This window comes from Mytilus californianus, unplaced genomic scaffold (assembly GCF_021869535.1).
Source record: "Mytilus californianus isolate M0D057914Y unplaced genomic scaffold, xbMytCali1.0.p SCAF_9, whole genome shotgun sequence".
In the NCBI taxonomy this organism is placed as follows: Eukaryota; Metazoa; Mollusca; class Bivalvia; order Mytilida; family Mytilidae; genus Mytilus; species Mytilus californianus.
The window spans coordinates 37798166-37824211 of NW_026262745.1; the positions used below are offsets into that span (position 1 = coordinate 37798166).

General features: G+C 32.3%; 1 protein-coding gene across 1 annotated transcript in view; it reads right to left on the bottom strand.

The window, feature by feature from the left end:
* The window catches only part of LOC127716709 (uncharacterized), a 112682-nt gene that overhangs the window by 51307 nt on the left and 35329 nt on the right, over window positions 1-26046 (bottom strand). Inside the window, exons 2-8 of the mRNA XM_052222959.1 lie at window positions 19886-20129; window positions 14201-14332; window positions 13018-13146; window positions 11090-11171; window positions 10223-10355; window positions 5889-6023; window positions 3403-3506 (exon numbers count right to left, since the gene is read on the bottom strand). Coding sequence (XP_052078919.1) covers window positions 3403-3506; window positions 5889-6023; window positions 10223-10355; window positions 11090-11171; window positions 13018-13146; window positions 14201-14332; window positions 19886-20129 — 959 coding nt within the window. The remainder of the gene's footprint in view (window positions 1-3402; window positions 3507-5888; window positions 6024-10222; window positions 10356-11089; window positions 11172-13017; window positions 13147-14200; window positions 14333-19885; window positions 20130-26046) is intronic.

Here is a 26046-nt window from a genome sequence, read left to right on the forward strand (position 1 = left end):
AGCGTTTAAGATCAATGGTGGACAATTAAACAATAAACAATACATTTTTCGCCCACTTCAATTCCCAATAAAGAAAGATATTGTTTACATCAATTACATGATGCAAGAAACATATCGTACTACATTATATATATAATGAAACAGGAAGTTATTTATTAACCAATTACACAGTGAAAATATTTTAGTCAATCCAATATCAAAGTCTGACAATTCATTTCCCTTTTATATATAAAAACATCTAAACTTTCTAACACAAATTATATGTTATACAATATGATAACTTTGGGGCATTTGTACTTGTATCCTACAATAAAGTCTAATCTTTATAGGAAATATATTTAGAAGAAGATGTGTAATTGCTTGTCATCTCCGAATAATATAACCTAAAATGGCTTAAGTCCATGTTTTGTGTGGGAAACCCCCAAAATTACTCAGATCAAAAATTGAAATAGAAGTTGCAGAACTTCATACCCTGTAGAAGAATCTATGCATGTATTTTGAAATCTGTGAATTAAATTTTCAAGAGTTGGATGAAAAACACATGAAGAAAAACCTAAATGTCCATAAATGTAGCAACAGTACTTTAAGCGTTTTGAAAACATAAAGTCTTAGGAATGAATACTTCCTGTTTCTGACGTTACTTAAATAGATGTACATAGGATTAAACAAGAGAAACCGTTGTTTATCAATGATATAACATATCTCTCTATGTCTATTGGTTGCTTTATCTTAGATGTGTACCCACATATTTTATATCTTCACAAAGGACCACCATCTGCAAAAGGGATAGAAAACTACATCTTACAAACTTTTCGTCATGACGGTACCAAAAACTAGAGGCTCTAAAGAGCCTGTGTCGCTCACCTTGGTCTATGTGAATATTAAACAAAGGACGCAGATGGATTCATGACAAAATTGTGTTTTGGTGATGGTGATGTGTTTGTACATCTTAATTTACTGAACATTTTTCCTGCTTACAATTATCTCTATCTATAATTAACTTGGCCCAGTAGTTTCAGAGGAGAAGATTTTTGTAAAAGATTACTAAGATTTACGAAAAAATGGTTAAAATTGACTATAAAGGGCAATAACTCATAAAGGGGTCAACTGACAATTTCGGTCAAGTTGACTTATTTGTAGATCTTACTTTGCCGACATTTATCGTTTTTTACAGTTTATCTCTATCTATAATAATATTCAAGATAATAACCAAAAACAGCAAAATTACCTTAAAATTACCAATTAAGGGGCAGCAACCCAACAACGGGTTGTCTGATTCATCTGAAAATTTCAGGGCAGATAGATCTTGACCTGATAAACAATTTTACTTCATGTCAGATTTGCTTTAAATGCTTTGGTTTTTGAGTTAAAAGCCAAAAACTGAATTTTACCCCTATGTTCTATTTTTAGCCGTGGCGGCCATCTTGATTGGTTGACCAGGTCACGCCACACATTTTTAAAACTAAATAACCAAATAATGATTGTGGCCAAGTTTGGTTTAATTTGGCCCAGTTGTTTCAGAGGAGAAGATTTTTGTAAAAGATTACTAAGATTTACGAAAAATGGTTAAAAATTGACTATAAAGGGCAATTACTCCTAAAGGGGTCAACTGACCATTTCGGTTATATTGACTTATTTGTAAATCTTACTTTGCTGAACATTATTGCTGTTTACAGTTTATCTCTATCTATTATAATATTCAAGATAATAACCAAAAACAGCAAAATTTCCTTAAAATTACCAATTCAGGGGCAGCCACCCAATAACGGGTTGTCCGATTCATCTGAAAATTTCAGGGCAGATAGATCTTGACCTGATGAACAATTTTACTTCATGTCAGATTTGCTTTAAATGCTTTGGTTTTTGAGTAAAAAGCCAAAAACTGAATTTTACCCCTATGTTCTATTTTTAGCCGTGGCGGCCATCTTGGTTGGTTGACCAGGTCACGCCACATATTTTTAAAACTAGATAACCAAATGATGATTGTTGCCAAGTTTGGTTTAATTTGGCCACGTAGTTTCAGAGGAGAAGATTTTTGTAAAAGATTACTAAGATTTACGAAAAATTGTTAAAAATTGACTATAAAGGGCAATAACTCCTAAAGGGGTCAACTGACCATTTCAGTCATGATGACTTATTTGTTAATCTTACTTTGCTGAACATTATTGCTGTTTACAGTTTATCTCTATCTATAATAATATTCAAGATAATAACCAAAAACAGCAAAATTTCCTTAAAATTACCAATTCAGGGGCAGCAACCCAACAACAGGTTGTTCGATTCATCTGAAAATTTCAGGGCAGATAGATCTTGACCTGATAAACAATTTTACTTCATGTCAGATTTGCTCTAAATGCTTTGGTTTTTGAGTTATAAGCCAAAAACTGCATTTTACCCCTATGTTTTATTTTTAGCTGTGGCGGCCATCTTGGTTGGTTGGCCGGGTCACGCCACACATTTTTTAAACTAGATACCCCAATGATGATTGTGGCCAAGTTTGGTTTAATTTGGCCCAGTTGTTTCAGAGGAGAAGATTTTTGTAAAAGATTACTAAGATTTACGAAAAATGCTTAAAAATTGACTATAAAGGGCAATTTCTCCTAAAGGGGTCAACTGACCATTTCGGTTATATTGACTTATTTGTAAATCTTACTTTGCTGAACATTATTACCAATAACGGGTTGTCCGATTCATCTGAAAATTTCAGGGCAGATAGATCTTGACCTGATGAACAATTTTACCCCATGTTTAAAACTAGATACCCCAATGATGATTGTGGCCAAGTTTGGTAAAATTTGGCCCAGTAGTTTCAGAGGAGAAGATTTTTGTAAAAGTTTACGGACGACGGACGACGGACGACGGACGCAGGACGACGGACGACGGACGCAAAGTGATGAGAAAAGCTCACTTGACCTTTCAGGTCAGGTGAGCTAAAAAGTTATTAAAAAAGTCAGGAATAAAATCAAATTCTGTTCGTTTACTGTTGCAGCCAGACCAAAGCATACCTTACATGTCAGAGAAAATTTTGCTATTCTAAAACAGGAAAATTTCAAATACCAGTAATGATGCAAAATAAAGGTATTTTTTACATATTTCAAATGGAACAATATGTGTATTGATAAACACACTTGAGACAAATTTCAAAACAAAGGTTACAATATTGTTATAAAAGCTAAAAACTGTTTGACATGTTCTGATTTGTTTAGTAAAATTACAAAAATACAAATATGATCATATATTTTCCCGCAGATTTTTTTTTATTTTATCATTTTTTGTATTTTGTTTTGAAATTGATGATTCCATTTTTTCATGATATCTAAATCTTTTGTTGAGATTTGAGTACCCTGACATTAAGACCATTCTGGTCTACTCCAAAGTAAGTCACCAGGGGAGGTAATATACCTGAAACAATGACTGTGGAAGTGTGAGTATCCTGACATTAATGTAATGCATCCTGTTCCAATACCAAGGGAGGTAACCATTAACTGTCCTGCATCAACCCATATCTACAATGAATTTATATAACAAAAGTTAACACTGTATTTTGTTAGTAAATTTGCAAAATCATATTTTTTGTATATATAATCATGTAATTAAGGATAAATTCATAAGACCTGAAATTTTATGGCTTATATTTTTACTTAAAAGTCCTTATGACTTTAGCAAATAAAAACAAACGTATCTACATTTTAAATAAAAACTGTTAATTCTATAAATTAGACAGAATTTCCTACAACATCTACCTCCCACAATAAATAAACTTTTCCTTAAATGTCATAATCCTTTGGCATTAAACTTTTTGAATGCTTCCTTATTTCCTATGACCTTCAAATGTAAATAAGGATAATTGCTTCCAGGATTTATGATGTTCATACCAGTAATATTGCTATTTTGTGTCTCAATAAGATTAAAAAAAATCCGAAAGAAAAATTGCAGATATTTATACCACTTATCTCCTAATTAAAATCTGAGGTATGAAAAGTACATGTACTATGTACTGTAACATGTATGATTATCAGATATGTCTAGATTAATCTATGGCATGTACTGTAACACAGTTGTCAAATAAACACTGGTAATAATTGCAAACTTCACACTTTCACAGAATACAGTAAAAAAAAGACTTCAATTGAATTTCACTACAATAGTAATAGCATTTTGTCACTATGTCTTTATTACTGCAGTGTCTTCTAAAAGACTTAAGACTTACCAGAGAAGTTTATGTTTTTTGGATGACAAATCAGATTTTGTTGTTGAATGTATCTTGTGATTTTAGCTTGATAGTAAAATATCTCTTGTTAAAAGTTAAATATGATAACAATATCCACCAAATTTCCTTTAAAACATTGTTTTTCTGAGGTTTTTCTATATTTAGAAGTGTGGATTCCTTTATTTTCATTTCTACCAATTTTCGTGGATTCAGGAATTTATATTTTTGTGAATATTGTATTTTGTGGTTTTCAGGAATTTATATTTTCGTGAATATTGTATTTTGCGGTTTTCACAAATTCTGCATACAAGCCTATAGGAAACTTGTATTTCGTTAAAATGCATGAAAATTAGTACCCCATGAATAATAAACAACAGTGCACACGCTGAAATGTCTCGCCTGCTCTATTGATCATTGATCTTATGTTGAAAGTCCTAAATATAAAGCTTTACTAGTAGCCCATAAACTTAACATGATCCAAGAAAGTGAGGTCATGGTCAGATAAACCAAACCGGAAATAAATGTACACCTTACAATCGTTCCATACACCAAATATAGTTGACTTATTGCTTATAGTTTCTAAGAAACAAACTTAACCAGGAAAATTTAACATTGACAAATGAACCATGAAAATGAGGTCAAGGTCAGATGAACCATGCCAGACAGACATGTACACCTTACAATCATTTCATACACCAAATATAGTAGACCTATTGCTTATAGTATCTGATATATGGACTTGACCACGAAAACTTAACCTTGTTCACTGATCCATGAAATCAGGTCAAGGTCAGATGAAAACTGTCAGGCATTAGGACCTTGCAAGATACGCACATACTAAATATAGTTATCATATTACTCATAATAAGAGAGAAATTAACATTACAAAAAAATCTGCACTTTTTTTTCAAGTAATCATGCACTGAACCATGAAAATGAGGTCAAGAACAATGGTCATATGACAGACGGAAACTTCATAACATAAGGCATCTATGTATAAAGTATGAAGCATCAAGGTCTTATAGCTTCTAAAATATAAAGCTTTTAAGTAGTTAGTTAACGCTGCCACCAGATCACTATCCCTATGTTGAGCTTTCTGCAACAGAAGTTGCAGGTTCCACAAAAATCCACAGTGTGAATTTAGTGCAATAAGAAAATAAGATTTGTTATTACTTGAAAAATAATCAACCCTTTATAAATGCTTGCTTGATGGCAACTCATTATCCACTGGCAAATATTACATTAAGACCATGTGTATGCAGCTAAATACCAAACTGTCACAGAGTACTATTCGCCTCGAGTGTGGGAGGTCGTGGGTTTGATCCCCGGACTGTTCAAACCAAAGACTTTAAAATCAGTATTTGCTTCTTCTCTGCTAAGCATGCTGTTTAAGGGAGTAAGAGCAGAGATTGGTCAGCTGGGATGCAGAATAATGTGTCTGGGTAGGGTGACATATCTTCCTGCGGACTGTTACCTTGTGAACTAGTACTATAAAAATCTGGCTTAGCATGTCGGTCTAGTACAAGTTGGTTCATATCCATATCATGTTAACATGTTCTTGTCCTGAATATGGCATTTAATATGCCACTGGATGTTAAACAGCCATCCATCTATCCAGCCAGCCAATATGCCCCCTTAAGCTGGTCTTACTGATATAAATAATAATAAATATAGTCACCTGTAGTTTACCTAGAGCTTCCCAGTTCAAATTAAGGAATACTTTAATGCCTGTTACTGCACCCTCCTCAAAACACGTTCTCACTAATATAGTTATCAAAAATGTCACAGGAATTGGAAATGATATATAAACAGTCTGAAAAAAGAAGAAATGTAAAATTAATCAGCTTTCAAGAGTCTTGTTATTGAATAATCCATGAAACCAGTACAGATTTCAATAAAATATGCTCAATGTTCAACAACACAAGATGTTAAAGGCTTATAATATATAATTATGTACAGTTACAGGGGAAGTAATGACGTGGCTTTAACTGTTCTTTTACGCCAATCAAAATGTGACATATTTGGAAAAGATGGATTTTTTGACTGATTTTAATCACTAGCTTAAAAAGGAGTACATGGACCCCTCTAGTTAAAATGACTAGATTGATTATGTATGAAGATTATTAGTACCAATTTTCATGAACACATATATCACGGATGATTTTTTTTAAATAAGATAAATATACAGGAAAAAATGCCAATTTTTCTACACTCATGAAAATTTAATAGAAATGGATTATTTCTAAAGAATTGCTACACAAATTTAGAGCCTACTTATGAAAAAGAGTTATTCCAAATGTTTTTACAAAAAAAATAGCATGAGTTTTGTTGACCTCTTAAAACAAGAAAGTTAGGAAGGTTAGTCAAAAGGATAGAAATGTCCAAGAAACTGAAATTTTGCATAAATGTCTAAAATTTCAACCCCATTTATCTCTAAAAGTAGCACAAAAAGGTATTTTTTTATTGCATACTTAAATTGACTAGGTTAAAAATAGCTTGTATATAAATTTTGTAAAAAATTCACCATAGGAACAAAACTGTATGCCCTTAAACAGTATATAATAATTTGATGCTTGTACAATTGCTAGACACAAATCCTGCTCTCCTACAACACTATACAACAATACCAATTTATACAATATAATATTTGTAAATTTGCATATGTATTTCAAAATTTCAGATTCTAATTGGGATGAAAAATTTGGCCAAACCAATATCATCCTTCGTGTGAAATTCACAATTCCCTTATTTCAAATGTTAACAGCATGTTATATTCAGAAAAGTGTGTAATTTTTGTCTTGCTTGCTTTACTGATCATGATTGATTTAATGTTGATAGTCCTCAAGATAAAGTTTTACTACAAGTATCACATAAACTTAACATTATCAATGATCCATGAAAATGAGGTCACGGTGAGATAAAACAAGCCAGACAGACATGTAGACCTTACAATCATTCCCTACTCCAAATTTAGTTGACCTACTGTTTAAACATATAAGAAACAGACCAAACTATGAAAACTTGATATTGACCAAAAAACCATGAAATGAGATTACAGTCAGATGATCCTGACAGACAGACATGTTCATCTTACAAGCATTCCAAGCACTAAATATAGTTGACCTATTGCTTATAGTATCTAAGAAACAGACTTAACAAGGAACCAGTGAACCATGAAAATGATGTCTAGGTAAGACCAACCATGCAGACACACATGTACACCTTACAATCATTCCATACACCAAATATAGTTGACATATTGCTTATAGTATCTTAGAAGAGGCCCAAACTACTGAAAACTTATCATTGACCAATGAACCATGAAAATGAGGTCGACAGATGATACCTGCCAAACAGACATAAACACCTTCCAATCATTCCATACACTAAGAAAAGTTTACCTATTAAAGTTTACCTATTGCTTAAAGTATTAGAAACACAGACCAAACCACAAAAAAACTTATCATTGACCAATGAACTGTGAAAATGAGGTCAAGGTCAGATGAAATCTGCCAAACTGACATGTACACCTTACAATCATTCCATACACCACATATAGTTGACCTACTGCTTACATTATCTGAGGAACGGACCTAATCACATAACGCTTTCATTGATCACTGTTTCATGAAATGAGGTTGAGGTCAGTTGAACCCTGTCTGACGGACATGTAAGACCTTAAAAGGAACCTTTATATGAGTATAAGTTTTATAAAAATCTGGCAAGAATTGTACCTATTAGAGCGGTAACAAGACGACACGGACAAACAGACGGACGCCCGGTATTTCCATGTTCCCCGAAACGCGTTACGCGGGGGACAATTACCGGTATGCATGGGACAATTAAGGTGACAAGAATACTATACAGTTCTTTCAAGCAGTCGATGAACCATGAATATGAGGTCATAGACAATGGACATATATATGACAGATGGATTTTTGGTAATATAAGGCATCTGCATACAAGGTATGAAGAATTCAGGTCTTCTACCTTCTGAAATACAAAGCTTTATATAAATAGTTTACATCATTGCCGATGCGTCAGATAAGCATCCATATATCTGCATTCTCAAGTTGCAGGCTAGACAAAATAGGACTTTTACCACAAAAATGTGCTAATCTAAAGAACAAAAATGTTACTGTCAATCCAATCACTTTTTGTCATTTAAGAATCATCACATCAAAATATGCTTTTTAAATTTGGTGGAATTTTTTGGGGGAACAAAATTGTTTGATTTGAATTTCTTCAGTTTGAGATCTGAACAGTTTGAATTCAATGTAAAAATATCATCTCTGTTGTATAAGAACATTTATCAACCTTCTTTACCACACTATCAGATTCACTCAAGCATAATCTGGCTTCAATTGATAATGAACTTCTCACAAGGTACGAAAAATTAATTTCCTGTAGTAAATCACTTCAGAAGTTATTACATTGATTTTTCATTATCTTCTTAAACTAATTAATAGTCTTCAAAAAACTTCAAACACTCTAATTTCTTTGATAACAGTTTTTTTTCTCTATGGCATGATAAATTAAAAATATGACAGTAAAAAGAAATCAATATCTGAGGGTCTGGCTGGGGTTTACAGAATAGAGAATATACAACTAATACTACCAAAAATGTGCAAACAAATAAAGAATATAGAAAAAAAAAAAAAAAAAATGAAAGTAAAGATAATGGGGTAACTAAAATATAAAGAATGGAGAAAAAGGGGTAATTTTTCATCTAATTGAGAGAACAATTATTGTTTAGAAGCCAATGTCAATTAAAAAATTTCAGACATAACTTCAGCTAATTAAAGTTTTCCATTAACTAAACTGACCAACATGAAATAGACTTCATGGCAATTTGGGGATTCTGCAATCCTTGACCACAGGTTTTTGGGTTTTGGGACACTTGTCCTATAGATTTGATATATATCAACGAATTTTGCACAGTGGCATCATACATTTTTCTCTCAAGACACCAAATTGGTTAAATTAGTATTTTTGCAGTATTATTTGATATCTATAGTTTATACCACTGCAGTGAGTGCAATACCATACAATATTTCTCCTCTAGTCAGCTAAATTTTCAAATTGAAAATATGAATTTAATATTTAAAATCTTAATGTCGGGAGGAGAGAAATATAATATTACAGCTAACTGTTTCTCTAATGATTTTAAGGCAATATTTAGGCAAACTATCTTTCTTTTTCAATGATTTGCAAAGATTGTGTTATATTCATGTGACGTCATCAGGCATTGTTACCTTTTTCATGATGTCAAAGTAGCAAAGATTGAGCAAAGCAAGAAAATTTGACGTCATAATTGAATTTTGACCACTAAAGAACATCAAGCAAACAACATATTGACTATAAAGTAAATAATCAGCCATTCAGGAAAAGTATCAATTTACGAAGAATAAGAAAAATACATATGTCAAATAGTTATGAATATATACACCCACGTATATATATAACCTATATAATTATCACCTTATAAATTCCTTACAATGTAATACAATGAAACTTAATATCTATACCCATAATACAAAGATATCAGAAAAATAATAAACAACACAAAATCAATAGATTATCATTAACCATGATGATAGAAACTTGAGTATTTGCTGAGCTATTCAGTTTTGACATGACAACTAAATTTTTGCTATTTTCAGTGATACTTCCTAAGCCATATTGGTTCTCAGCATAAAAGACACATATCAAGTTCTGACCTTAATGAAATAAATTCAGATTTTTGTTTATCCTAATTTCTAATCCATTAATGCCATATTGGCTTTGTATACTAATTTCCAACACAAGGTGACAATCTGAATTTGACATGTCGACAAAATGAAGAAACATCTTTCAATTCTTGTATGTTGGATCTCTGCATCTTTTGATTTTTGTCACTTTGGGTTGCTGTCTCATTGGCATAAATGTATAACCCACATCTCTTTATATTCATATCTGTTTTTAAGAACCATGGACTTCTTATATAACTGTGTGTTATGATCCAATACTGACCTTTCCTATGGACTGTGGACCTCTAATGATAACAAAGTAGACTAAGGTCCAACACAGGATCAACACCAACAGTAAACGCCACTGAACATCTCCCAAACTCTCTATACCATTTGATATGTTTAATACTGAATTACTGAAAATACATGATTAATCAATAAAAGTATTATAATTTATCATGATAGTGATGAAAACAAAACAGTGACACTTTCTTTTCCAAATAGTTGCTCAAAACCAATGGTGTAAACTGTTCTTGTTGCTCAGTCTTTAGTTTTCTATGTTGTGTTTTATAGACTGTTGGTAGTTTTTCGTTTTTTTTCCGAGGCATTGTCAGTTCATTTTGACTTAAGAGTTTGAATATCCCTGTGATATCTTCAGCCTCACTTTTTCAATACTCTGAAGTGAGGGAGACAAAAGGCCATGATCATTTTCCATGGTTATTGACACATCATATTGAGGTGCTGCACCCATGTGTCAAACATGTGTCAAACATAAAAAGCCTAGCTATGTCAAAGGAGAAAAAAGTTATGTTGCAGACAGGAAAATGTTAAAATGAAATCAATGTATTTTGACCTTGAGGTCAAAGATCAAAGTCACCAGGTTAAAATATCCAGGTTTTCTACCTTCTGAAATATAAATATTTCTAGAAATAGTTAAGGTCCTTGCTGCCACATTAGTATCCCTATGTTTCACATTTAGCCAGTTATGTCACAGGTGAGACAAAAGTAAAATTATTAACTACAAGTTTTACAGTTGTGTGTTTCAACAATCAAAATAGTACATTTTGAATTATAAATATCCGTCTTTGTAATATTAAAATGGTATTATACTTTTTAATCTGAATTTATATTTTTCAGTTACAAAACTTACTAGAAATATGTAGAATGCTGCAATGATGGGTCTGTACTATCTGTACTATTGACTAAATAAATACTAGTATTGTGTGAACATCCTGAAAATAAAACAATAAATCATGAGTAAAACTTAGAAGTCATGCTGGTTAACAAATACAATAGAAAGGTACCAAATCTCGACAGTCAAATCTTTATGTCCAAGAGCTAGTATTTCAATGCCACCTTAATATCAAGTTTTTTTAATTAAATGCGTGATAGACGAACGTCTATAATGTTAATAACACTTTATACATTTTGTGCATCTGAAAGCACTTGTCTACTTACCTTTATCATATAACAACCTGGAGGCTTAGAGGAGAAGGAATGAGTCTCCTAGCAGTTTTACTCCTTTTTGGCTTAAGAAAACATAACTTCTGACAGGTTTAACTACAAAATGGCTTTGTTTTTATCAATTCTCTAAAGTTTAAAAATAGTTTGCCTGGTGGTTTAAGGAGAAGATTAAAGAACTAGAGGCTCTCAAGAGCCTGTGTCGCTCACCTGTATTTACTGATGCTTTGGAAATCATGTAAAATAAGGTTAAAATCATAATTAATAGTATTAGATATTAGATATTATAATGATATCTAAGATAATAACAAAAAACTGCAAAATTTTTGTAAAATTACTAACTCAGGGGCAGCAACCCAACAACAGGTCGTCGGATTCGTCTGAAAATTTCAGGGCAGATAAATCAAAATCTGATAAACATAGTTGCCACCTGTCAGATTTGCTCTAAATGCTTTAGTTTCAGAGATATAAACCAAAAACTGCATTTTACCCCTATGTTCTATTTTCAACCAAGTAGGCCATGATGGTTGGAAGGCGGGGTCATCGACCAAATTTTTTAAACTAGATACCCTAATAATGATTATGGCCAAGTATGGTTAAATTTGTCTCAGTAGTTTCAGAGAAGAAGATTTTTGTAAAAGATTACAAAAATTTACAAAAAATTGTTAAAAATTGACTATTAAGGGCAATAACTCCTAAAGGGGTCGACTGACAATTTTGGTCTTGGCAACTTATTTGTAGATCTTACTTTGCTGAACATTATTGCTGTTTACAGTTTATCTCTATCTATAATAATATTCAAGATAATCACCAAAAACGGCAAAATTTCCTTAAAATTACCAATTCAGGGGCAGCAACCCAACAACAGGTTGTCAGATTTGTCTGAAAATTTCAGGGCAGATAGATCTTGACATGATAATCAGTTTTACCCGATGTCAGATTTACTCTAAATGCTTTGGTTTCAGAGATATAAGCCAAAATCTACATTTTACCCCTATGTTCTATTTTTAGCCATGGCGGCCATCTTGGTTGGTTGGCGGGGTCATCGGACACATTTTTAAAACTAGATACCCTAATGATGATTGTGGCCAAGTTTGGTTAAATTTGGCCTAGTGGTTTTAGAGGAGAAGATTTTTGTAAAAAGCTAACTACGACGTACAACGGACGCCAAGTGATGAGAAAAGCTCACTTGGCCCTTCGGGCCAGGTGAGCTAAAAATGGGCAAGTAATTTCAAAGATTGCCACTGTCTGCCAAGTGTTTCTATTAAGGGCAGTAACTCCTATAAGGGTGAAGTACATCAGTAATGTCAAATTGGTAATACTGTACCATTTCAATCATTTCAACTGGCTTCACAATGAAGGAGATATTACCTCTAATTGAGTCAGGAATAAGGCACAAAATGCAATAATACAGATCCTGTGTCCAAATCAAGCTTTGCTTACAAGGATCTGACAACACTCTGTTCTACTGTCTGTTTTTGTAATGAAATTTGAGCATTAAAATTTCTTTAATGAAATTATTCATGCCTATCTTTTAGAGGAAACTTGGTCACAAATTAAACCAAATTTAGCTAATTTACTATTAGTTGTGTTATTAACTGTTAAAAGCATAAGTACCTTGATATGTGCAATTCCACGACTGATCTGAACAAATTGATATGAAAAACATGTACAAAGACCATACTGATGTCATGTTACAACAAAAACTCATGGCTCCTGACACACACACCATACATACTCCTATACCTGGAAAATAATATAATACTTTTATAATCAAGGAAAATATACTCTTATTTTATACCTACATGTTACTATAAGTTGAAGACGGAGTAGGCTTTTTAGAAATAATAAGATTTGGAAACTGGGGATGATTTACCGAAAAGAGAATAATGGTCTAAAAATAAAGAATTGCTAAACAATAAAATAATACTGACAGACCATACTAACCATTGTGTGCTACTATTTTATCAAGAACTAGATATGGACAATGCCTCCCCCCTGACCGTTGTGTGCTACTATTTTATCAAGAACTAGATATGGACAATGCCTCCCCCCCTTTTCTGCTCTGCCATATGCATAAGTATAGTTCCACATATTTTAGATTTGACAAACAGTGATGTTGGCATACAACTTGAAATTGTTATGCTGTCTGTAAGACACAAATGATGCCCCGCCTGACCAACTACCTGTCATTTTCAGAATATTTGAAAAAAAATCAAAATCCTGTGGCCAAGCACGCCTCCATAATGTGTTTGAACATCCTACAAAATATTAAAGCTGTATCTCCAAAACTGTAGGAGGAGATAGCCAGACAAACCATGATCTCTTTATGCAGCTTGTACAAAAAAAAATGACTAAGTCCAACTACCTGTCATTTTCAGAATATTTAAAAGAAATCAAAATCCTGTGGCCATGCACACCTTCATTATGTGGATGAACATCCTACAAAATATTAAAGCTGTACCTACAAAACTGTAGGAGGAGATAGCCGGACAAACAATATATCCAAAGTCAGACGGACGGACGGACAGGGGTAAAATAATATTCCCCTCGACATTTTGTCATGGGGGCATAAAAATTAAGATTGGTCAGTTTATGTTAGCTTGATGTTACCCAAGAACCTCGTAAGCTACCACATTAAAAATCTGGAACAGTGTGTAGAAGAAGTACATAGCAGGTTCATATTCATAAATGATGAATATGGATGAGTGATTGGAAAATAAGCATACATATCTACCAATTCTCTAAACTCCAACCACCTGTTCAAGATATTCAAATGTAAAACTATAGGAAGAGTTACCTTTCATTAATGGGACAACACCCCATGCTGTAATTGGTCCACCTCTAGCATATTGTCCTAGAATCATTTCTATATATAAAAGGGGAAATCCAAACACCAACATCAGGACCAAATAAACCACAAAGAAAACACCTAAAATAAAAAGAACATTTTCATGATAAATTTCAAATGCAAGAATTTATTTTTTCAGAATCATATTAAAGATGACTTCTGCACTGTAAACCAACTTAATATTACAAGAGATTTTTTTTTGTGGCGAAAAATTATGTGAAAGTATTCTTTTGTGAAAATCTATAACTTGGATCTTCTCTTATATAAATACAGAAAGAAAATTAGAAAATCATGAAAATAAATTGCAGCCAAGTTGGATGGGAAGGGACACAAAATGAACTATCCAAAAAATTGAGTTGTTTTACAGTAAATATATCATAAAAGAAAAGATACTGAAGAGGAAGAAAAATATAGACAGACCAATGACTGTTGAGTGTCCACTTGTACCTTACATATCCCTCAAAAACATGCATTCTACTATCCAAGTCCAAAAAATTATACCACCCAAAGTAATAAGGGGAGGGGTGAGAGCCTACAAACATGTTCAACCCTCCCCACTCTATATTTGCATGTCCAAAGTTAAAGGGGCCTGTAATTCAGTGGTTTTCATTGGTTGCTGTTTGCCATATCTTTTTTTTTTTTCATTACTTGTTTTGTCATATATCAAGCTGTTTTTTGTTTGTTTGTTTGGATTGTTTAGACTTTTATAGCTTACTATAGAATATGGGTTTTGCTCATTGTTGAGTGCAGTATGATGATATATAGTTGCTAAATTCCGCTTGATCTGGACTCTTTTGGATATTTGTCTTATTAGAAGTCATTCCACATCTCTTTATCTTATATCAACATACCAAGAATATTTTTAATGTATATCATTTTTTATTTTGAAGCTACAGTAAGAAAAACTATAAGATAGGCAAGTTATCTAATGTGGTCCTCAAAGGGAGAAATATCAGAATTATCCTTATTCCTATAAAAATAAGTTTGCATAGTTATGTAATATAACTTTTTGATATTTCTTTTTCATAGTTGACCTACATTATATTGACCAACTTTTAGTAAAGTCTCATGTTTGACTTAACTAGATGTATTCTTATAAAAAGATATGGTTATTATGAGACCAACAGTATCTAAGAAACGAACTCAGATGTCAAAAATTGATTTCAGTCAATGAAATAAAGGTGAGGAAGATTTTCTAATAAAAAAGATTGTTATACTCCGCACAATGCATATAACACAAAGTTGTAAATTAATTTACTAATCGATGTATAATTTCAATAAAGAACAGGAAATTGTTGTTGTCCATTTGATATACCATGATGGTTTCCCACTAATCACAGGAGAATGTTGCCAGTCTTTTGTAAATTCAGCCTATAGTTCTTTTTTCATAATTTATATGCCTGAATTGTCTCCTATGCCTTGCATGTACTCCCATAGTACTTAATTTCAGGAAAAACATGGTTTTAAAATTAATTTAAGAGTGCATTTATCTTTGGTAACATCTAATTTCAACTTAATTTTCCATATCAAATGATTCAAGTACATTGAAATTAATATAGAGGCCTTTGATGGTCTGTATAATGGAAAAGAAATTATATGGTGCATCGATCAGTTCATGACAAAAAATCACTACATGCACATGTAAAAATTAAAAACAAAAGAACAGTGCTTTGTATTTTCTGTATTAAGTTAAAGTGTTTGTTGGCTAACTATTGAAAGTGTTTGCAAAAAGACTTTACCAGTTTTAACTTAGTATATTAATTAACCTTTGCCTGGGCAGTCTTTAGCATCCGTTTTTTTTTCATTTCTATTTTTGGATGTATTCAAATATCTAATAAATTTGGAGGTATTTTTGCCTTTTGTAGTTGAGGAATAACTTGTAATAATGGATTTAGTAGAATATTAAGTTTAAGACCCTAGTAACACTTCAATTTTTCCAGATAGAGATTTAAAAAAGATCCATGGAAAGATTGATCTACTATCGGACTTAAGTCTACTTCTAGAGGTAGTTTTATAAAGAACTATCTTTTTTAAATTGATTTTTTTTCAAGTATAAACAAGGTGATAGATTTTTAGAACTTTTCATAAGTGAAAGGGATATATTTAAAAATGAAAATAATTCTGAGAACGTTCAATTAGGAAAAAATACACGTTTAAAAACAATGGATGGGACAAGAGGAGAATCCTGGAGAGACCAAAATGTCCAGGACCACCTGGAAATTTAAAAGAATATATATATATATATATATACAAGTCTAAATTGAAAACAACATTCAAACCTATGATTGCGTTGGATAAAAACCGCAATTTTTATACGTGTGCATGCAAAACAAATTTCTTGTTAGAGGGGTCTAAATACAGCACAAACAACATTTTCCAAAAGACCAAATAAAGTGAAAAAGTATATTTTAACAAAACGCATTTGACTAACAGGTCAAACAACAAATGTTCTTAAATCCTGCTGACTGCCATTGGCGATTGCCAAATAAACGGATCACAAGGTGTAATAAATGGATCTTAACTATAAATTTAATACCAAACAGAAAAGAATAAACTTGCGGCAAAGATGGTATACGGCAAACAAAGGTGCAAAGATTTTTTGTACACCATATCCGGATTTCGACAATTAATGTCTCTTCAGTGATGTTAGGAATCGAACGGTTATTGGAAGGCCACATAATTTACCTCAATTTAGAATAGACTCTTGAATTTTCAGGAGTCAAAATAGGATGAACGGATCATTTAAACCCGAAGGCAAATATAATACAAGCTGAAACGAAAAAATATAAACAAGTCTAAATTGAAAACAACATTCAAACCTATGATTGCGTTGGATAAAAACCGCAATTTTTATACGTGTGCATGCAAAACAAATTTCTTGTTAGAGGGGTCTAAATACAGCACAAACAACATTTTCCAAAAGACCAAAAAAGTGAAAAAGTATATTTTAACAAAACGCATTTGACTAACAGGTCGAACAACAAATGTTCTTAAATCCTGCTGACTGCCATTGGCGATTGCCAAATAAACGGATCACAAGGTGTAATAAATGGATCTTAACTATAAATTTAATACCAAACAGAAAAGAATAAACTTGCAGCAAAGATGGTATACCGCAAACAAAGGTGCAAAGATTTTTTGTACACCATATATATAAGTCTAAAGATTTGCACAACGGTACTAATATAAGATGATAATATATGAAGATGATGTCATAAAATCGTGTTGACAAATAATGTCAATAAATTTAACAATACTGATATATAGACATATGCATGTGATTTAATACAGGATCCCCAATTTCGTAATAAAGAAATATTCATGTTATCATATTCTATTTTTATGATTGTTTGACTACTAAGACCAATTTCCTTTTATATTGCAGTGTAAATGAACTGGATCTAAAAATACTGATCAAGATCGATCTTGCTTGAAAAAATTGAACACAAACTGGTCTTTTAAGATCCATTCAAATAAAAATAGGTTCAATGTTGTACAAGTGTAAAGACGGTCTAAAAAGTGTAATTCAAAAAACTAAAATTCTAAATGTTTGCAGTTCTCTATTTAAAATGCATATTTGTCAACAAAATTTAAATAAATACAAAAACTATATAATATTCATTTCTGAGTAGATCACATAAAAACTCTTCTAAGTCATGAAATATTCAAACTGTTATCAGTTCAGAAGAATTTAAAACATGTAGATTTCAAAGTTTACTGATTTTTTTTTTTATTCCTGTCCCAAGACATTGAATTTAGATTGATTCTTACTTTTTTTTTTAAACTGTAATTACATTTTGAACATATTTGATTCACGAAAAAAGAAATTTTCTACCAATTTTAATGAATGATTTAGATTATAAATTATCATATGCAGAGAATATCAATTTCAAAGTTAAATACCCAAAAGAATTGTTTTCATTTGGATATAATGACTTTTCTTCAGGATTAAGTAAATGTCTGACTCGGATTAGCTTAATAATATGATGTTGATAGCTTTTTTACATCCCAAAATTTAAAAAAAATTATCTGCATGGAATGTAAATAAATAGAAATTATAATATAGTAAGAAATTTTGTTATAAGTAAAGATTTAAGATGCCAGAAAAAGTTCTACAAATATGTTCATATTACAGTCTCAAGACTCATTTAGGATATTTACAAGGCACAATATTCCTTTATATCCCAAATTTGTAAGATCTGTTATTTTCTGAACTACTCCTATTGCCCTTACCATAACCATAGAGAACCTGTACTGCTATCATAAATATATTGAGATAAAAATATAACATTTTAAGAAAGAACAAAAATAAAAACAGCATTGACAAGTAAGCTTTGGAGTAGAAATCTGAGAAGTTTGTGAGTGTATGAGTGTTGACAAATGAGAAGTGATGGCAATAGCTCACCTATAGTGAGCTAAATCTTTTTGGTTACATTGGAAAGAATTATATTAATTAAGTACAATTTCTTTTTTCTTTTTTTTCTTTGTGTATACTAAATTATTTTCCTGTATTGCATTTCATGTCAATAATCTACAAATATAGACTGAATACTTTTCAAGTTTCCAATGTTCAAATACACATCATCAACTCTATGTGTCTTTAAAAATCTGTGACATCATATAATTATGGCCTTCATCAATAGTTAATATCCATAATTATTAAATAGAGGAAGGCTATTTTCCCTAAGGTCCGCTAGATTTAATAACTTTGTATATCAACATTTTATGAAGAACAAAATTGTATAATTATACTGAACTAAATAGCTTATATAAATATAATGAGATATGGCATAAATGCCAATGAAGCAACTATCAACCAAATGACGTGGTTGTAGTATGAAGCAATTAGGGCCAGCAGGTCACTTTATTCAATAATTAGCAAAACCCATTTCCCATAGTTATTTAATAAAGGCCCAGACATGTCAAAATGTAAACAATTCAAACAAGAAAACCATTGGCATGATAAAACAATAAACAAAGCACAGATATGACAGACAGCAAACAACAAAAACCATTGAATTACATGTTCCTTACTTTCAAACTATCGGCAAACAGGAAGTGACTACACTGAGGATGTAAAAAACTGCTTACTCGATCTAACTCTACATCATCAAGCTGCAGACCAAATATTCAAATAATTCCCTTTCATTGAAGCCAAGAAAACTTTGACTAAAATGTTCTTGAACAATTAGTGTTGTAAAATTTCAAACTATCAGCAAACAGGAAATGGCTACATGGCAGATGTAAAAAATGCTTACTTGCTACAACTCAACCTTATCAAGCTGCAGACCAAATATTAAATCATTCCCTTCAATATGAGCCATGAAAACTTGGACAATTGTTTTCTTTCAGACAAATATGAAGAGACAGACGAACAGACAATGGAGTTGAGCAGTTACTGGACCTGCTTCCGCCCTTGGCAAAGCAAGTAAAATTTAGTTGTAAAAATTCATCGACATGTGATTTCATGGATATTTTAAATGGTTCTTCTCATATGATCAGTCATACTTCAATTTCATATCAAAAAGACTTTACACTTGATCTTTAATTATGCTGCATTAAAACTGCTTAGCTTGCATTTTGTTGATACCTGTAATTCTCACAATCATCTGCAAATGTATTTTTCTTACTTACCGCCACCATATTTTAGAGACAAATACGGAAATTTGACTATTGTTTCAAAACTGGTAACAAAACCACAACAAGCAAGCAAGTACTCTATCTTCCGATCCCATCCAATATGTTCATCTAGTCTTGCAGAAGCTGTCTCTGGGTTCTCTCCCCTCTCTACCGTACTTGGAATTTCAATCATCGAGTCATCATCTAAGTCAATACTGTCCCCTATACAATTAGCCTCCATTTGTGATGCTTGTGATTCCTGAAATTTACAAATGCTGAGTTTAATTTTTACTGAAAAAAAAAAAAATTAAAATGAAATAATTTCTAAATGGTTAAAAAAAAAATAATTTAATGTGCATTCTCTTCTTTTAATACTAAAATATGAGGGTTGTAGACTGGTATTTTCTAGTGGTATGCTTCATACTTTCAGTTCACTTTCCCATAATATTGGATCCCAGCATCCTCATCAACCTAAAGACATTACATTTCAACTTAAACTCTGTACAATCATGACCTTATCATCCTTCGAAACCTTAATGTTGTCTTTATTAAGTCATTGAACCACGAAAATAAGGTCAAGGACAAGTGTAATATTCTTGTTGGAAACTTCAGACCATAAGTCATCTTCATACTAAAATGGATTGTCTAGCTTTTCAGTCTTCTGAAATATTTAGCTTTATACAATTGTTTAATGCTGCACTTGAGCATCCCTAAGTCATGACCAAAAATAGGAAAATGGTGTTACACCTGACTGTAAATTCTAGAACTGTAATTACGAGAAAAGAGAATGGAAACAGGGAATGTGAAGAAAACAGCCCAAGGTCACCAATGGGTCTTCAAGTTCAAATGAAGTGGATGAATTATATGAAACAATTTAATGTATACTAATTCAGCAAAATGGACTCCACACTAAACTCCAAAACACACAAATGAATCAATATTAAAACTAGACATGGACAATGCCCCCCCCTTTTTTCTGCTCTGCCATATGCATGAATATAGTTCCACATATTTTTAGATTTGACAAACAGAGATGATGGCATACAACTTGAAATTGTTACACTGTCTGTAAGACACAAATGATGACCCCCCCCCCCTGACCATAGCAAATTATTAATTTAACACTATGTATGATATAGTAACTGCAGGAGGAGATAGCCGGACAAACCATGATCTCTTTATGCAGCTATTACCAAAAAATATCACTAAGTTCAACTACCTGTCATTTTCCAAATATTTGAAAAAAATCAAAATCCTGTGGCCATGCACACCTTCATTATGTGTATGAACATCCTACATAATATTAAAGTTGTACCTCCAAAACTGTAGGAGGAGATAGCCGGACAAACAATGTATCCTAATCTGGACGGACGGACGAACGGACGGACAGACGGATGGAAAGGGGTAAATTAATATCCCCCCCAATATTTTGTCACGGGGCATAACAACACTCAGGACAGGCGCAAAAGTGCGGCAGGATTAAACATGTATTTAAGTTATCAATCCTCCCTCTATACCTCTAGCCAATGTAGAATAAACAACCACACAGCAATATGCACAGTAAAACTCAGTTAACATGGAATGTGTAAAAGAAAATATATGGTTTATCAATTAATGACAAAACATCCTTGAATGCATTTGATACATATGAATAGTCCTTCATAAAAGTCACACTGGTGCCTTCAACATGGATCATAAGCTCACATCTCACTGAAAGTTGAAGATGAATTATGTCACTGGTTTGAGCAGAATCATTACCAAACAAGGATAAAGTTATCTGTGCATAGGATATATCCTTTCCTCCAAATAAACATACATTAAAATTTTGCTTTCTAATTATTTCCTTATCAAGAAATAAACTAACTGAATATATCATTATTCCAATTAGTAACACACACAGCCTTAATTTAAGGAATGTTCAAATTAAAAATTTTTTTTTAACTGACAATAAATGGTTGTCCTTTCAGCTACTATGCTATTTTAGCCAAAAATAATTGTTTTTATGTATAACAGTTTTGACATCCTCTGACTGTTGCTGCATGTAAAATTAATTACAATACCTAATCTATTATATATATATATATTAGTTAAATTTTCAAATTTACAATGTTAAGATTGCAGAACATAAAATAGCATGGGTTTGCTGACAAGCAAGGAATAATTGGAATTATTAAGCATGAAAGGTAAAACAAGGATTTCCTTTTCTTCCACGAGATCACATTCAAACTTACAGAGAGGCAAGATTTTTTTATATCATTCTGACAACTTAAGTTATAATAAACAAGAGGCTCCTAAGAGCCTGAATTGCTCAGCTGTCAATATATCTTGCATGCCGATAATTTTTTGCTGTTTACAGTTTCTCTCTATCAATTATACTTTTTGAGATAATTAGGTAAATAACATAAAAACTAGTAAAACAAGAGTGCACACGCTGAAATGTCTTGACTGCTTTACTGACTATTGATTTTATGTTGAAAGTCTTAAAGATAAAGGTTTTACAACAAGTATCATATAAACTTAATATTTTTAAATATCTGTGACAATGAGGTCAAGGTCAGATAAATCCTTTCAAACAGACATGTATACACCTTACAATTATTCCATACACCAAATAAAGTTGACCTATTGCTTATGGTAATTGAAAAAAAGACCCAAAACACAAAAACTTAACATTGACCAATAAACCATGAAAATAAGGTCAAGGTCAGATGATACCAACTAGACCAACATGTACATCTTACAATCATTCCATACACCAAATATAGTTAACCTATTGCTTATACTATAGTACTTGAAAAACAGACCAAAACACAAAAACTTAACATTGACCAATGAACCATGAAAATGACATCAAGGTCAGATGATACAGGCTAGACCAACATGTACACCTTACAATCATTCCATACACCACATATAGTTGACCTATTACTTATATTACTTGAAAAACAGACCAAAACACAAAAACTTACCATTGACCAATGAACCATGAAAATGAGGTCAAGGTCAGATGAAATTTTGCCAAAGTACCCCTTACAATCATTCCATACACCACATATAGTTGACCTACTACTTATAGTATCTGAGAAACAGACCTAATCACATAACTTTAACCTTGATCAATCCATGGAATGAGGTTAGGGTCAGCCTAACCCTGTCTGACGGACATGTAAACGTTGCAAAGAAACCATATACCAAATATAGTTATCCTATTACTCATAATAAGTGAGAAATTCACATGACAAAAAACTATAATTTTTTTTTCAAGCAGTCACTGAACCATGAAAATTAGGTCAAGGACAATGGACATATGACAGACAGAAACTTCGTGACATAAGGTATCTGCATACAAGGTATGAAGCATCCAGGTCTTCTACCTTCTGAAATATAAAGCTTTATACAAATAGTTTACACCTCTGCCGCCGCGGCCACCGCATAGTTATCCCTATGTCTAGAATTCTGCGAAGCAGCTGAAAAAAAGAGCAAGACTTGTCTGATAATTTTGGTTGGGAAAAGAAAATATAGGTAGATCTCATCATTCTGATTTTTTGTCACAGTTGGATTTTCTTTTATAGTTTATGGTTATAAAGATATATCCCTCATGAAAAAAAAATTCTGATTATTGTCTGAATTTGTCTGAAAATGTCTGAATTTTTGCTGAAATTGTCTTACATGATAAATGGTGTCTGAATTTTTCTGAATCCCGATATTTCTATTCTGAATTGATGCTGACAATTCTGAATTTTTGCTGAATATTTCTGAATCAATAAGAATTTTATTCAGACAAATTAAGAACTTCTGAAAAGTGTCTGAATTGTTCTGAAAGTGTCAGAATTATGTTCAAGAATGTTAGACGAATTGAGAATCTGTCTGTATCAGTAAGAATATGATTCAGACAAATTCAGAACTTCTGAAAAATGTCTTAATTTTTCTAAATGTGTCAGAGCTATGTTTAATAAATTGTTGACACAGATGACTAACCTTTTTGTTATGTTGACACTAAAATGCAAATGTTGAAATCAAAATAGTAATAGTTTAATATGTAAGTAATACAAAATATTCAAAGTCAATGAACCATGACTGAAGGTACAGGGCCAAACAATTCCATGGAAATGAAATTTGCCAATGCGAATAAATAATTTGCATACCAATTATCAATAGACCATGACAGATGGAGCAGGGTCAGATTATCTCCATGGAAATGAGATGTACCAATGCCAGTTAAACTGCATACCAAATATCATTGACATATCACAAACTAATACAGTTGTAAACTAAGCAAAAGTTTCAAAATCTATAGACCATGACTGAGGGGGTATGGTCAAATAATCACAATGGAAATGAGGATGTATGTACTATGCTAGTTCAACTAGTGGTTCCCCATAAACTGACCTAATCACAAACTAATACATGAAGACTTAGCAAAAGTTTCAAAGTCAATAGACCATGACAGAGGGTGCAGGGTCAAATAATTTCCATGGAAATGAGGTGCACCAATGCTAGTTTAACTGCATACCAAATATCATTGACCTACCACTAGTGGTTCCCCATAAACTGACCTTATCAAACTAAAACATGTAAACTAAGCAAAAGTTTCACAGTCACAAATTAACTTGTAATACGTTGTTCAAAGCCACTGCCGTCGCCGATGCCGGAAACAGCACACCTATATATATGTCTCGATTTTTTGTTTCTTCAAGGAGAGACGAAACTGTAGGAATTATCGTTTCTGTATTCCTGTGTATTACGAAATTTTCAATGTGCAAAAATATCGAGGATAACTGTATAAAAGGAATGCCATTTTGTATATAAAACAAAGAGAAATGTCGTTCTTAGCAATTATATCTGTTTCATTGCATTTAACAAACATGTTGATCCGTGAAATAGGACCCCATTGATATATTCGAAATTCCTAAGAAGTGACCCAATTTAGGTACAGAGGTGCTGCTGGTATTACAAACCCCATTCATCGTCATTCATTTATTTCTTAGTTATCACCAGGAACATAGTTCCCAGATTATCACATATATACAATTTGGATCTGATCTAATTGAAAGATACCCATTGAAAGCGGCACAGTATATATTATGGAGAGCCAAAAGACCCCCCCCCCCCCCCCCCATTATGTTGATACTCTTTCAAGGTCAAAACAGATGCAGTCAAACGAAAGAATAGCTTAACGAAAGAACAGCTTAACGATGTAAAATGTTTTCAGACAAGAGGAAAAAAGAAAATATGGAATATTCGTTGACGAGTATTAATAAAAATTAAACAACTGATGTCTGGAATGTTTTTTATATTAAAAAAAAATGTAAATGGTTTCTATGAAACCATATGTGTCTCACACTTTTGCTGCTGTCAGAGTAAAAGTGCATTGTTGTTTGTCAAAAACATGCGTCCACTTCGGGAGTTACCATTTGATTATTAGGGGTGGGGGTGGGGCTAGGATGAAAAATGTTGTCCTGCGTTTTATTTAGTTGTAATCTCCGTCCTGAATACTTATTTTCGCTCTAATCAGTCCTGCCATTTTCTTATCCTGACTTTTTGTATAAATTTTCGTCCTGCCTTTTTTTGCCAAGTTGCTCATCGTGTCTTTTTTTTTTACTCAAAACTCTTTTTTTCAAATTCCATCCTAACCCTCCCCCTAAACATCAAATAATAGCTCCTTTATTAGTAAAATTACGGGAATTTTTTTCTCCTGCTATTTCTAGATCATGAGATAAAAAGTGTAAGCCAAGTTTCACTGATAACATTCCAATATATATTTTTAAAGAAAAATTTCGGCACTGCTTTCATCAGCAATGTTTTGTTTTCAATAAATTCAACAAATATAAAAGTTTGGGTGAATAACAAACAGTTTTCATCAGATTCAGATCGCCCGTTATTCATTGGGTTTTTTCACCGACAAGTTTGAAAATTCCAAAAAAGATCAAATCATTGATCTACTAAGTATAAGTCAATTCCGTTTTTAAATGGTAATATTTATTGCAGAAATTATGCTATCAACTAACTTGACATCGCTTACAAAAATTTCGTTTTTGATACGATTTGTGTATTGCATAAATTATACAATCAACTGCTTGAGCATTGGGACTTGACATCGCTTTCAAAATAGAAATGTTAAACATAACTGACATCGAAATACAAAAGCGTGTTGACTGCACGAGGTAAGATTGGTG